Source organism: Sprattus sprattus, assembly GCF_963457725.1.
Source record: "Sprattus sprattus genome assembly, chromosome: 17".
NCBI lineage: Eukaryota > Metazoa > Chordata > Actinopteri > Clupeiformes > Clupeidae > Sprattus > Sprattus sprattus.
The window spans coordinates 13268389-13280825 of NC_137915.1; the positions used below are offsets into that span (position 1 = coordinate 13268389).

The 12437-nt window shown below is 45.5% G+C and overlaps 1 protein-coding gene across 2 annotated transcripts in view; it reads left to right on the forward strand.

Moving 5' to 3' along the window:
• The window catches only part of ctnnd2a (catenin (cadherin-associated protein), delta 2a), a gene marked incomplete at both ends in the record, with an annotated part of 269841 nt that overhangs the window by 130890 nt on the left and 126514 nt on the right, over window positions 1–12437 (forward strand). For both annotated transcript variants that reach the window (XM_080854737.1, XM_080854738.1), the window contains one exon: window positions 8154–8400. In XM_080854737.1, the coding sequence (XP_080710863.1) occupies window positions 8154–8400 (247 nt within the window). The remainder of the gene's footprint in view (window positions 1–8153; window positions 8401–12437) is intronic.

A 12437-nucleotide genomic window follows, 5' to 3' on the forward strand; every position in this document is an offset into this window, starting at 1 on the left:
AGTGTCACAGCTTGAGTTGTGAGCAGGTTGCCACAGCAAAGGCTACGTTATTTAAACTTCAAAAGGATTTCTTTATTATTCAGAAATACTGCAGACATGCAGAATGCCATCCCATCTCTGTAAGGCATCTTCAGCCCACTACACTCAGAGGGGAACCAGAACTTAGACACAAAGAAGGAACCGCTGGGATGACTGTCAGTCATATAAGGTCTGCTGAGCATCAGGGGAACTGTTGCTCTAAGGAACCAAATTGTCATACTTGTTTCAGGTTCTATATACACTAATCGAGGGAGTTAAGTTAGGAACTTCTAAGGCTCTATCAGAGTTAAATCATCAAGCTCTGAAGTTATGATCCTCAATACACGATCAATACCCTCAGCTTTTTCTGTCTCATGTTTTATTTATTTATTTTCCACAATATTCTGGGCAAAGGACTTCTCAGACACATTCTGTGTGAAGAACAGGGGACATGAAAAGCATTACTAACAAAATAAGATGACCTAGAACCTAGAATGACCTAGAAAAGTTTCAAACCAATCAGATTGAGGGGCTGCTAAATACAAATGATATACAAATGACACACGTGATACAATATAATTGTGATATATATATATATAGATATAGTATACTGAAATATGTCTACATTTGGGCGAAAAGCTATATTACGCCATCGTTTGAAACATGTAGCTCAAAGGCTGTGTTCACACGTAACATTGTTTTTGAAGCATCTGTTTTACATAATAATCCTATGGAGTAGACCATGTTTTCAAAATTGCCCAGAGCATTTTTATTTTTTATTTATATGCACCTTGGGGCGTCTTTTTCAGTTGAAAAAAGTTTAACTTCTCAGAAAAAGAAAACGCTTACGTCAAGTGCTTTTTTAACAGCTAACCGATCACAAGCAGAGTTGTTAACTTATGATGAAACTCATTATGTTTGACTCGCACAGTGAACTATATGACATGACAATTTTTGTTAGTGTTGAACAACTGATACAGACTGAAATTGCAGTTGCAAGCAAAACTTTTTTGTTGCCTAACATTAACTCTAGATTAGCATAAATTGTTATGCTAACAAAAAACACACTCGACTGCCATTTAGATAAGCATTTTTTTTTTTACATGAAAAAGCACTCTGACTACATGTGAATACAGCCAAAGACACAAATTTAGCCAAGTTGTTTGCATTTGTCTTGCATCTGTTGGTAGCGTTTGGGAACATTTTGCACCATGCGGCATAAGCGATAAGCCAAATACTGCTCCCTAGTGTCCTTAACGTTAGCCTAGCACGAGTCTGCATCACGTCTCCTCTGCGCTTCAGCTCATTAAAGAAACAGGACATGTCAGCCTATTTGCATTGGATGCATGAATGCACCCGCATACTGCCATGCCCTGGCTCTGGTGCATGTGTTAAAAGGGGGGCCGCCACAGTCCTGTATTTAATTCTCAGTGCGTAGATGATCACATAGCCTCTCATTTTGTCAGTTTCAGTCTCAGGGCATCTCGCTAAACCCCCCGCCAAAAGAGCCTCCGCTCCAAAGCAGGCTGTGTACATCAATCATGCGTTTGGTTGGTGCCACAGACCATTAAACGATGCTTAATATCCCGAAACATTAACCAAGACGATAATAAACCAGAAGAAAAATAACAAACACACGAAGGGCAGCTAGAGGGAGGAAATGGGTTTGTGGTGTGAAACGTACACTACACAAGACTGAAGTAAACAAGCACCAAAGTACACAAGACTGAAGTACACAAGCGCCGAAGTACACAAGACTGAAGTACACAAGCGCCGAAGTACACAAGCACCAACGTCGTAATATGTGACAAGTGTTACGACTACTGTTTTTGCTGTACTCCCGAGACTAGCCATTAAGGTCCTACATCCGAAAGGCCCTCCGTCCCCTTCCCATTAAACTAAGAGTTGTTGTGTTCTGAGCTCCCGAGGTAAAACCCTTCCTTCGTCCCCTGTGGTAAGGAAATCAGTGAAGTTCAAAAGTGAGCATTTAAACGGGGGGCGGGGGGATGGGGGGTGCTGGCACTAAGTGTGACTCCAAGGCGCCTCCCCTCTCAGTTGGTGCGTGACTAATGTCCAATTGCACATTCACACGGGACCACTCTCTCACGTATGATGGATAGCTGGAGTAACTCACGCTGAGGGACAGTACGAGCCAAAGTGTCATGGGAGAAGAAGAGGCCTTTAACGACGCATTGAAGCACGCAAATGGCCGCCCTGTGTCCCTCCCGCAACCTGGGAGACAAGACACAGCAAGGAGCAGATATTTATGAGGCAGTTATGTTTCAAGGGCTGGGGGGAGTGCTACACATGCAGACACACATAAAATGTGTACAAAGAGGGACACACACACACACACACACACACACACACACACACACATATAAGCCATTGGTGTTCAAAGGCTGGGAGGGTCACACACAACATGCACAGTCAGCCAGACACTCACACACACCAACACACCCACATATGCATAAGCCAGTTGTGTTCAAAGGCTGAGGAAGTATCACACACACACACACACACACACACACACACACACACACACACGCACACACACAACATACACAGTCAGATACACACACATACAGTACAAACACAAACACACACACACACATCCACACATGCATGGATGCTTACACTTACCAACATGGCCACTCTCAGGAGCAGAAGTTAAATCAATATGCCATGACTTTATGGCGTGAAATATGCTGCCCTGAGGCTCTGGAGGTCCTGGTCCCAGGTCCCTTGTGTTCCGCAGACAGGTTAGGGCTTAAATTGTTTGTTATGTGAAGCGTGGCTGTTTGCGCATGCACTGCATCTCAGGACTAGGACCTGAAAAGATGTTATTCTCAACAGGAATCTGAGTGTGTTAAGGTCAATGTCGATGTCAGTGTAGAGGTTATTGTGAATGAGTGTGAATGTGACTGTGGATGGATGTGTGTTGGACATGGGGATTCGTAAATGGGAATGTGTGGCCTTGTTCAAGTGACCTAGATGTGTATTTAAATATGAATTTCCTATGAATCAGGAGGCAAATACATGTGAGTGAGAGTGTGAGTGTGTATGAATGTCAAGGCTAGTCAGGCTAGTCAGGCTAGCTCTTCCAATTCCAATTCCCAGCTCCCACAGGCTTCCCGTTTGGAAAAATAAAATCCTCAATATTTTCTGAGATGTGAAGGTTGGCAAGTTTGAAGTAAATGTGGTTCAATGTGAATGTGACTGTCAGCTTAGAGTGTGCAGCAGAGTGCTTTGTGTGTGTGTGTGTGTGTGTGTGTGTGTGTGTGTGTGTGTGTGTGTGTGTGTGTGTGTGTTTGTGTGTTTGTGTGCGTGTGTGTGTGTGTGTTTGTGTGTGTGCTCTGTTTCATCCCCTGGCCCGCTCGAGAGCACAGAGCCAGGCCAAGAAACATCACAAGAACTCGGGTTTGGAAGAAGAAACATTGAGGGAGAGTGTAATCCACACTAAAAAAAAAGTCATTTTGAATAGAATTTGCCGTGTTTTGTCGAGCTGTCGGAACACACACATGGCACCTAACCGCTCGTTCGGTAAAAGTGGCAAGCATAGAAGTACGTCTGGAGACGAGCCTCGAGTTTCGGCTTTCACCTCCTGATCTGAAGGAGCAGCTGTTGGCTGAGGAGGCGAAGCAAAGCAGGGCCAGACTCAGGGGTTTTGATGCATTATGGGTGTGTGAAACCACAGCACTTCCTTGTTTGTTTGTGCCAGTGAGAAAAGGCTGCAGTGCTCTCTCAGCTGTATCTGCGGGGAGAAAGGATGCAGGGAGTGGTTGCAGACACACTCCATGAAATGCCGTCCTCAGGATTCCTCAGGATAACATTCAAAGACGCCTTGGGACAATGACTAGAAAGAGCTATGGTGATTCATTCTGACTACTCCACGGCCTTGACTATCAGCTTGTAGATCAGAAGAATCCAAGGAATCATAAGTGGAAATATTTATTTATTAATTTTGTTGAAGGCTGAATAAATACCTAACTTTTATTTTCTAAAGTGCAATTTCATGCTGGAAAAGCAATGTCAAAAGCAATGGACCGACACAGAGAGAGGAGGTGGGGGAGAGTGAGAGAGAGAGAGAGAGAGAGAGAGAGAGAGAGAGAGAAAGACCTGTTTGTTTACGATCGTATTACACCACCAACATCCTGCCCGGTCTCTTCCCGCTCTCCCCTTTGCAGAGAGGAAATTTGTCACACAGTGATTTGTATCTGAAAGGTCAAGTCATTTGAAAGAGCATCCCATTATCAGCATAAATAGAAAATTCAGTCAGTTCTCAACGCCACAACATTACAACTGAGAGAGAGAGAGAGAGAGAGGAAGACTCAGAGAAAGAAAGAATGAAAGAAAAAGGAAGAGAAATAGGATTCCATCTTCTCATAAAATGTTCAAATTCCAAGCTTGACATGACTACAGTTCTTTATAAATTGTCATACTACCGCTGCATTCAAAGTAATAATAATAATAAAAATCCTTTTTTTTTGGTATTTCAGTGTCGATTAAATATTAGCCTCTAAGACCACAGGGACCACACACTTAGCATGGCTTCATTTGAGCAATTTAATTGAAACATTAAAAAATTAAATGGAGGGGAATGAACTTCCCTTAAGTTAGATTTAATTGAAAATGGGCTAGTTATCCAAAAAGTGTCCTTCACACAGTCGACAGATCCTGTCAGCAGTTTTAGAGGAGAAGGCGCAAAATGAGCGAGCGACCGGACAAATGAAAAAGGCTTAGAATGGATGTTAATTAAAGAATTAGCGAGTTAGAATAAACCCAGCTTGTCAGTGGTGAACAGGCTGCCCTGTCATGCATTATCAGGCGCTGGAGTCATGCGTGAAAATTAATAAGGAGAATCCATCACTGTGTCAACACAAATGTTAAGCAGGCAGCTGTTACAGTGTTGTGTACACGGAGTTATCTAATGTCCCAACCAGGTTCTCTTTGCACACATTACTGCATAGTGAGGTCGGGTATTATGGGCACCGTAACATTTGGACAATACACCCGAGCCGCTCGTGTATTGAGCGCAGTTTATGGGGAGTCTTTGTCCTTCCGCAATAAATACCTCAGTGCTTACTAGCGGAGGTGTTCAGTGTGAATGTAACTTTATACTCCAGTGCTTACTAGCAGAGGTGTTCAGTGTGGATTTCACTTTATAGTGGATAAGCTGAGAGATCGACTTTACACTCAACCTCCTACCGGAACTTCCGCTGGAGTGCTTTTGCTTCATGACAAGAGAAATGACAAAATGGAGTGCTCTGATACAAACTAACCCCTTGTTTATGAGCATCTTTGGCTGTAAGTAGTAGCGCCTTACTCCTGCCCGTGAAGGGCTAGCATTAGAGCCAGTAGATACCAAAGAGACGACCTGAGAGATAGATAGTTTGTCACAGTGTTCACAGTCTGATCAAATCTGTAATGGACTATTTATTTTCTTATTTCTCTTGATCACACAGATCAGTCCAGGCTGAGGGTAAAATATGGCCATGTAGCTGGTAAATGACTTGCTGATTGTCACTACCTGTAGGCCAGCTCCAGTATCCATGACTTGTTAGGTCCGCAGGATGATCTGTGCAGACATATAAAGTGTGTGTATGTTTCTATGTCTGTTAGTGTTCGTATGTGTGTGTGTCCATTTATGTCCATGTGTATTTTTTTCCTATGTGTGTTTGTGATTGAGTTTGCGTGTGTGTGTGTGTGTGTGTGTGTGTGTGTGTGTCTGTGCGCATGTCTATCAGTGTGTGCACATTCATTTCTCTGTGGTTGTGTATCTTATTTATGACTTCATATTTAGAGACCCTCTCATGCGCAAGGTGCAGACAAGTCACCCTGCACACGACCTCCGCTCGATCACATGAGCTAATGGAGCCACTGAAGGTCACTGAAATGTCACCTCCACTGGACACAGTCCCGTGTCAGAGTAGAGTACAGTAGAGTAGAGGACCGGTCCGGTCCTGACCGCATTGAATTACCGTGACACACACCACACATAGATACACACACACACACACACACACACACACACACACACACACACACACACACACACACACACACACACACACACACACAAACACACACACTCTCACACCGACTGCTAACGCCCCTCTCCCGAGAGTCCTCCTGCCGCTCCCAGTTAGGGAGCTGTGAACAGGCTGACCCTGTTAGATGGGAAAATCTGTCGAGCACACAGTTGAGCCAGGCCTGTGTCCTTGTGTCCGTGATAATGCCCTGATACGTCCTCCCCCTGTCCTCTGCACAGAGTCCAAGCCTGTGTCCTTGTGTTCGTGATAATGCCCTGATACGTCCCCCTGTCCTCTACAAAGAGAGTCCAAGCCTGTGTCCTTGTGTCCGTGATAATGCCTTGATATGCCCCCCTGCTTTCATCACGGTGAGCCCAGTGTGTTGGGGATTGTGTATCCACCATATGACTGATCTGAAACAAACCAACAAAAAGATATGAATTGAGTCTCGTTAAATAGAATGAGTTGGTGTCTTTCTAAGCTAGGTCCGATATGGGCTTATGTCTTCAGCATAAGAGGGTGGTGAATTATATATGCTGTGTTGTGTGTAATTGAAAGAGGGCAATTGTGTATGCTGCCCTTTTAGTGTACACTCATTAGCTGCAGGGACAGGCCCGTGAACTGGGAGTCTATCTCACACTCCGGAGTGGAGTTATATTTACAGGGAGCCTCATCCATCAACCTCTCAAGCCTCTCTCTCTCTCTCACTCTCCATCTCTCTCTCTCTCTCTCTCTCTCTCTCACTCTCTCTCCATCTATCTTTCTCTCTCTCACTCCCTCTCCATCTATCTCTCTTTGTCCCCTCTTTCTCCTTTTCTCTTTTTCCCTCTCTTTCTCTCTCTCGCCCTTTTCATCTCTTTCTCACTCCATCCCCTTCTTTCTTTTTTCTCTTTCTTTCACTCCCTAAATATATTTCTGTCTCTCTCTCTCTCTGCCCTGAAGCCTCTCATCTATCTTATCCCTCTTTCCTAATTATCATTAGATGCTACTGTGGATGCAGTGTATTTCTTCCCCTGCCCAGCCAAACTAAAACAGTTATGGCCGCCGCTGCCGCCACCGCAGAGACCCCCGGTGGCTCTCTTCTCTCCTCCTCTCCTTCCTAAAGTCTTCGTGTGGTGACAAATGCGCCCCTGCGCTGGTGACCGCTGCGCTGCGGTGAAGGTCCACACTCCCGAAATGTAGCCTTATTGATCTTTCCCGGACTAGATTTATTTGCCGGCCCCAAAGTGACTGTCTCCTTGTGTTAGTGTGTATCTTCCACGGGCGTACGTTTAGCTGAAACGGGGTTATCCTCTGCACACAGCATCTCACAGGCTGGGGTTGGTTTAGCAGAAGAAGCGGACACCAATTTCTGTGGCGTTGTTGTTTTGTCCGGTCCCTAATGATGCACGGCGGGGTGATGGGGCTGAGAAGTGGGGTGTGATCTTATTGTCTGACTCTCCCTCTGTGCCTTTTTGGGGTCATATCCTCACCTAATGACTTCCATCAATCTGCACTACCATCTCCACAGACACATAGGCACAGCTTCCACTAAAGCCAACAGACACTTGCAGATACACAACTACAGAAAAGTTGGTGCATGTTCTTCTTTTTAATGCCTGTTTCTGACGTTATTCTACTCTGTGAAATGTGTGTGTATATGTTCTCTCACCACAGATTTCAGCTAAGTCTGTCCTGAATATTAACCCACGGTGACCTTGTGGTGTATGACCTGTGCTTTTGACTGACTCTCTTTCTCTCTCTCACTCCTGTTATCCCTTTTCTCTCACTCTCTTACTCCTTTTTCCCCCTGTTCTTCATGTGTTGGCCTCCAATGTGTGACTGATCGCTGATCTCTCACTGTGTGTATTCCTCTGTGTGTCGGACAATATCTGTTTTAACCTCATCACATCTGCATTGGTCTGTGTGTGTGTGTGTGTGTGTGTGTGTGTGTGTGTGTGTGTGTGTGTGTGTGTGTGTGTGTGTGTGTGTGTCTGTATGTGTGTGTCTGTCTTTTCACCACATCTAAACCCACTGCATGCTCTCCACTGCTCCTAGACCTAGTCAACCAGTTCTGCGATCAGGTCATGAACTTTCTGCTCTGTCCCTACTTTCCTGCCCTAGCCCCGCCCTCTCCCGGTGTTGACTCCGTCCCCTTGCAGCGCACGGGCAGCCAGAACGCCACGGGCACGTACCCGCGCAGCGCCAACTACGCCACGGGGCCCTCTACGGCCAACTACGGCGACCCCTACCGCACACTGCAGTACTGCTCCTCCGTGGAGTCCCCCTACAGCAAGTCGGGCCCCGCCCTGCCGCCCGAGGGCTCCTTGGCCCGGTCGCCCTCCATCGACAGCATCCAGAAGGACCCCAGGTGAGGCCCCAGGCTTACTGCTGCACAATGCAGCCCTCATTTTCTGCCTGAACTGTCAAATCAGGACATGGGATTTAATGTATGTATGTTTTTCTTGAATATAAAATTCAGGTCACTACTCAAACTTATGTCATGGGGACGAGAAGAGTGATTCAGTTATGGAGTGCAGAAAACTTGGGTTGAGAATCGGAGATGAAATTGAAGATTTTAAAAAGTGAAGGAGACGAGTCCTTAATGTCGTCAGCAAAAAGAAAAACCTGTGGATCAGGGGTGGATTCTGCTGTTTGAGCAACTTTATTCACGGCTCCTCTCTCTGTTTGACCGCACTGGTGCTGTGAGCTGCTTAAGGGTCCCGGGGGAACCTGAGCTTTATCAGTCTCAGGCCAGCAGCTTTTCTCCTTATTCAGTAAGACGTTGGTCTGCGTGTCTGTGTGATCTGGAATGGCAAAAGCAAAACTCCATCTCTGGGTGTTCTGGGTTAGGGTCGCCTTTGTCTGCGCTAGGAGGAGTATTGGCATTTTGTAATGAGGTTCACCAGAACTCATATTTCAACTGCCATTGATGTTTTTCAAAATTCTTTCTTTATGATTTCACATAGATTTGTTATGCTTTTGTAAACAGAGTGTCGTCGGTTTTATCTCTGTGTTACGTGCACTCGGATCCATAAGTCATTTTATGTGTGATTACAATCTGGAGCGAGCGCCCACAACATCACTTGATTTTATTCCTCATCAGATCAATATTGGGAGCGTTTGAGGTGTGTGTTAATTACTAGCTCCGTTCCTCGCCGCGTCCCGCTGCCTGGAGTCCCAGTCTGATTTAATTACTGTTGTTCTGCCAAAGACACAAGGACAGCTCTGACGGCGGGGTTATTGCAGTGACACCTGTGATGCCTCCCATTGTCACTGGGAGAGCATTGGGATCAATTATAGTGATTATGTGGATGAAGTGGTGATTTTCTGTCTATTTCATAAGTTATAAAAGCTGCATGATTTTCCATTTTCTTCACCAGACATAAAAGTGGCGTTGGATGTCAGTGAAGAGGGATTTAGCCTGCAAGTTATCATTATTTTCAACACAATTTGGTTCGATGAAAGCAGTATTGGAAACAAATGCGCTTTAGTTGGGAAGCATGAAGTGTCTATGTATGTGGATAAGTGTGCATATATATGGTAACCACGGAATAACAAGGGTCATGCCCTTAAGTATGTCTAGATATAAAAGAAAATTGAAAACTTGGTGTTAGGGGATTTTCTTTGCCTCAGCGTTATCCATTATGTTTGTATTTCTGGACTTCCTGTTAGGTGATAACCTTTTCATAATACATCACTGAAGAGCCCGTGAAGGTGCTGCGGCACCTCGGGATTGGGAGAGTGTAGAACTACAAAAGAAAAACAGCTCATTTGCCATCACTCTTAGAAAGTTCCGCAGAGAACTTTCCTCTCTGTCAGGTGGCTTGATGTATGAGACGCCTCCCTCCCTCCCTCCCTCCCTCCCTCTGCCCCTGCTATCTCCCAGTAGTACCGGCCCTGACTCGCATGTCTGGAATCAGAATGAAGCCAGGCGCAGAATGACAAAGTAAATCAGGTTGTGCTTTATATTCCCTCCATAGCACCGTTCTCTCATGTCCCCCGTCCTCACCACACTGATAGTTCCTCCAGTACTTTTCACTGATGTAATCCTGTTTAATTGGGGCTTGAATGGGCGCCCAGTTTTGCTATGAATGAGTGAGCAGGCGCAAACACATACAGACTCGCTGCTGTTCTAATGGCTGCTCTTACTGGCCTGACGGGCTTAATGATGATTCATATCCCATTTACTCTGTGCAGTTCAGCTTGGTGGGAGGCTTCCTTATTCTCTAGATGTGTGTGTGTGTGTGTGTGTGTCTGTGTGTGTGCGTGTGTGTGTGTTTGGGTGTGTGTGTGTGTGTGTGTGTGTGTGTGTGTGTGTGTGTGTCTGTCTGTGTATGTCTGTTTGTGTGTGTGTGTGTGTGTGTGTGTGTTTGTGTCTGTCTGTTTGTGTAAGTGTGTGTGTGTGTATGTGTGTTTGTCTGCTTGTGTGTGTGTGTGTGTTTATGAGTTTGTGTGTATATGTGTGTTCACTCTTCTATTGTCACTCATTCAGTGGGGTTCCTGAGGCTGGCAGAAGAAGAGAAAAGATCTGACTCTGATCTAAACTGGATCAGAACAGTGTGAAGGCCAGATGTAGATGTCAGCTCTTGTCGGGTTGTCCACCTGTGGTCTGTGTGCTTGGCTTTGACTGTGTGGAAATGGAAGCGTCTTTTGATCCATTGACAGGGATTTCTGTGCTGATTTGATGTAACTGGCTTCACTGAAGACAAGGAGTCAAATAGGCTCCAGGATTTCAAGAACCTCTCCCAGAATTACGCCTGGTAGTCAGTGCTACAGGATACAGGATATGGGTAGATAACCCAGTGCATGAGTAACATGACCAGTTATGTGTTGGTCTTTATGCTGCCAAATGAATCAGATGGCTTTTTTTAATCATGGCACACAAAACACCCTCTGTAGTACTTCGGTGTTTGATCATTTTTCAAGCACTTGTCTTTCAATTAGTGAGTCAATCATTTTAACTCTGTTTAATTATATATTTCAGGCTTTTGCTCACATGTAATTCTTTTGACTTTGACTCATTGTTGAAGCACAATAGGGTGCGGCATTCAATTAGCAACGATTCTTTGCTCAGTCGCTGATTGCATTCAACGAGAGGGAACAATCTAATTATTCACGAACGTGTTTGTTTGGGGTCTATAAGGCAGCCTGTTAGTGCTGATTCAAATTGTAACGCACAGGAAAGGTGTTGATTGTTGTTTCAGGCGTGGTTTGCAAGTGTTGCTGGTTCCCCTAAAGCATTAACAAGAACTTCTGTTCCTCTGTTCCTCTGTATCTCTGTACCTTCAGTCGTAGCACAGCGATTCTTTTCTCCTTTCATATGATAATCAATTCACAGCCGGCATCGGCATGTCATCAATCTTTTTTCATCTTAACTTCATGTCCATTAAGTTTGAAAACAATGCAAAGCAAGCAGTGCGTCGACTCATTAATTAATCGATAATTGCCAACGCCAACTCGCTATTCACCTGCAGCGTAGAAAACAAACAACACTGACGACGCACGGGCGGGAACAATCGTGGGTAACTAACGGTGACGGAGTTGATTGATGACATCAGCGAGGTCGGGGACAGTGCGAATGAGCTCCGTGGCGATGGGATGCAAGGCGCGGGGAAAGGGAATAGTGATATGACTCATTTCCCTGGAAATAGAACGGAGCAACCTGGAGCACGGCAGGTGTCGACCAGATATGAGGTGCCGGTGCGGACGTGGACGGGGCGAGGGGGGGCGGGGAGGGTGCAGGGGGTGATGGGACGACACACACACAACAGCGAGTGTGATGGTGATGATGGCGAAAGAGAGGGGTGACTTCTGCTTCCCACCACTCACACCTGACTCCATTCCAATTTCCAGATCAGGCCGCAGCACCACTGGATGAAATGACCCCATTAGTGAAACTCAGCAGGCTGTCAGGGTGGGTAGGAAAGAAAGAGAGCGAGAGAATATCTCAGGAAAGGATGACACACGGGCAAAACAGGAGGAGAGGAGTCCGAGCACCCAGGAGTTCATGCGCTGGAATTTAAATTGAGTTTGAAGCAGGCGCCAGCACAGATTGGGTTTGTTTACTCTTTTGTTTATTTCATTGATTTTGTTGGTTCGTGTTGTTTGTGTGGTGTCAGGTCAGGTCAGGTCGGGTATTTATTTCGAATAGGAAGTTATTCGCATTAAATGGTGTGTCTTTGTATCTCATGACACAAAGACTTCTAAGGCGTGAGCCTGAGTTTTGCCTGCTGTTCGACAAAAGGTTTAATAACAAACAGACAAAGCACAGCCATTTTGTTCAGCACACTCGGATTCAGTGGAGGGCAACTACTGCCTCCCCCCACCCCCCAGTCTGACTGGCCTGGTTTAGAACCTGAGAGCTTGTGATCATTTTCATCATTTGGTTGCGCGCCTGACAAAGAG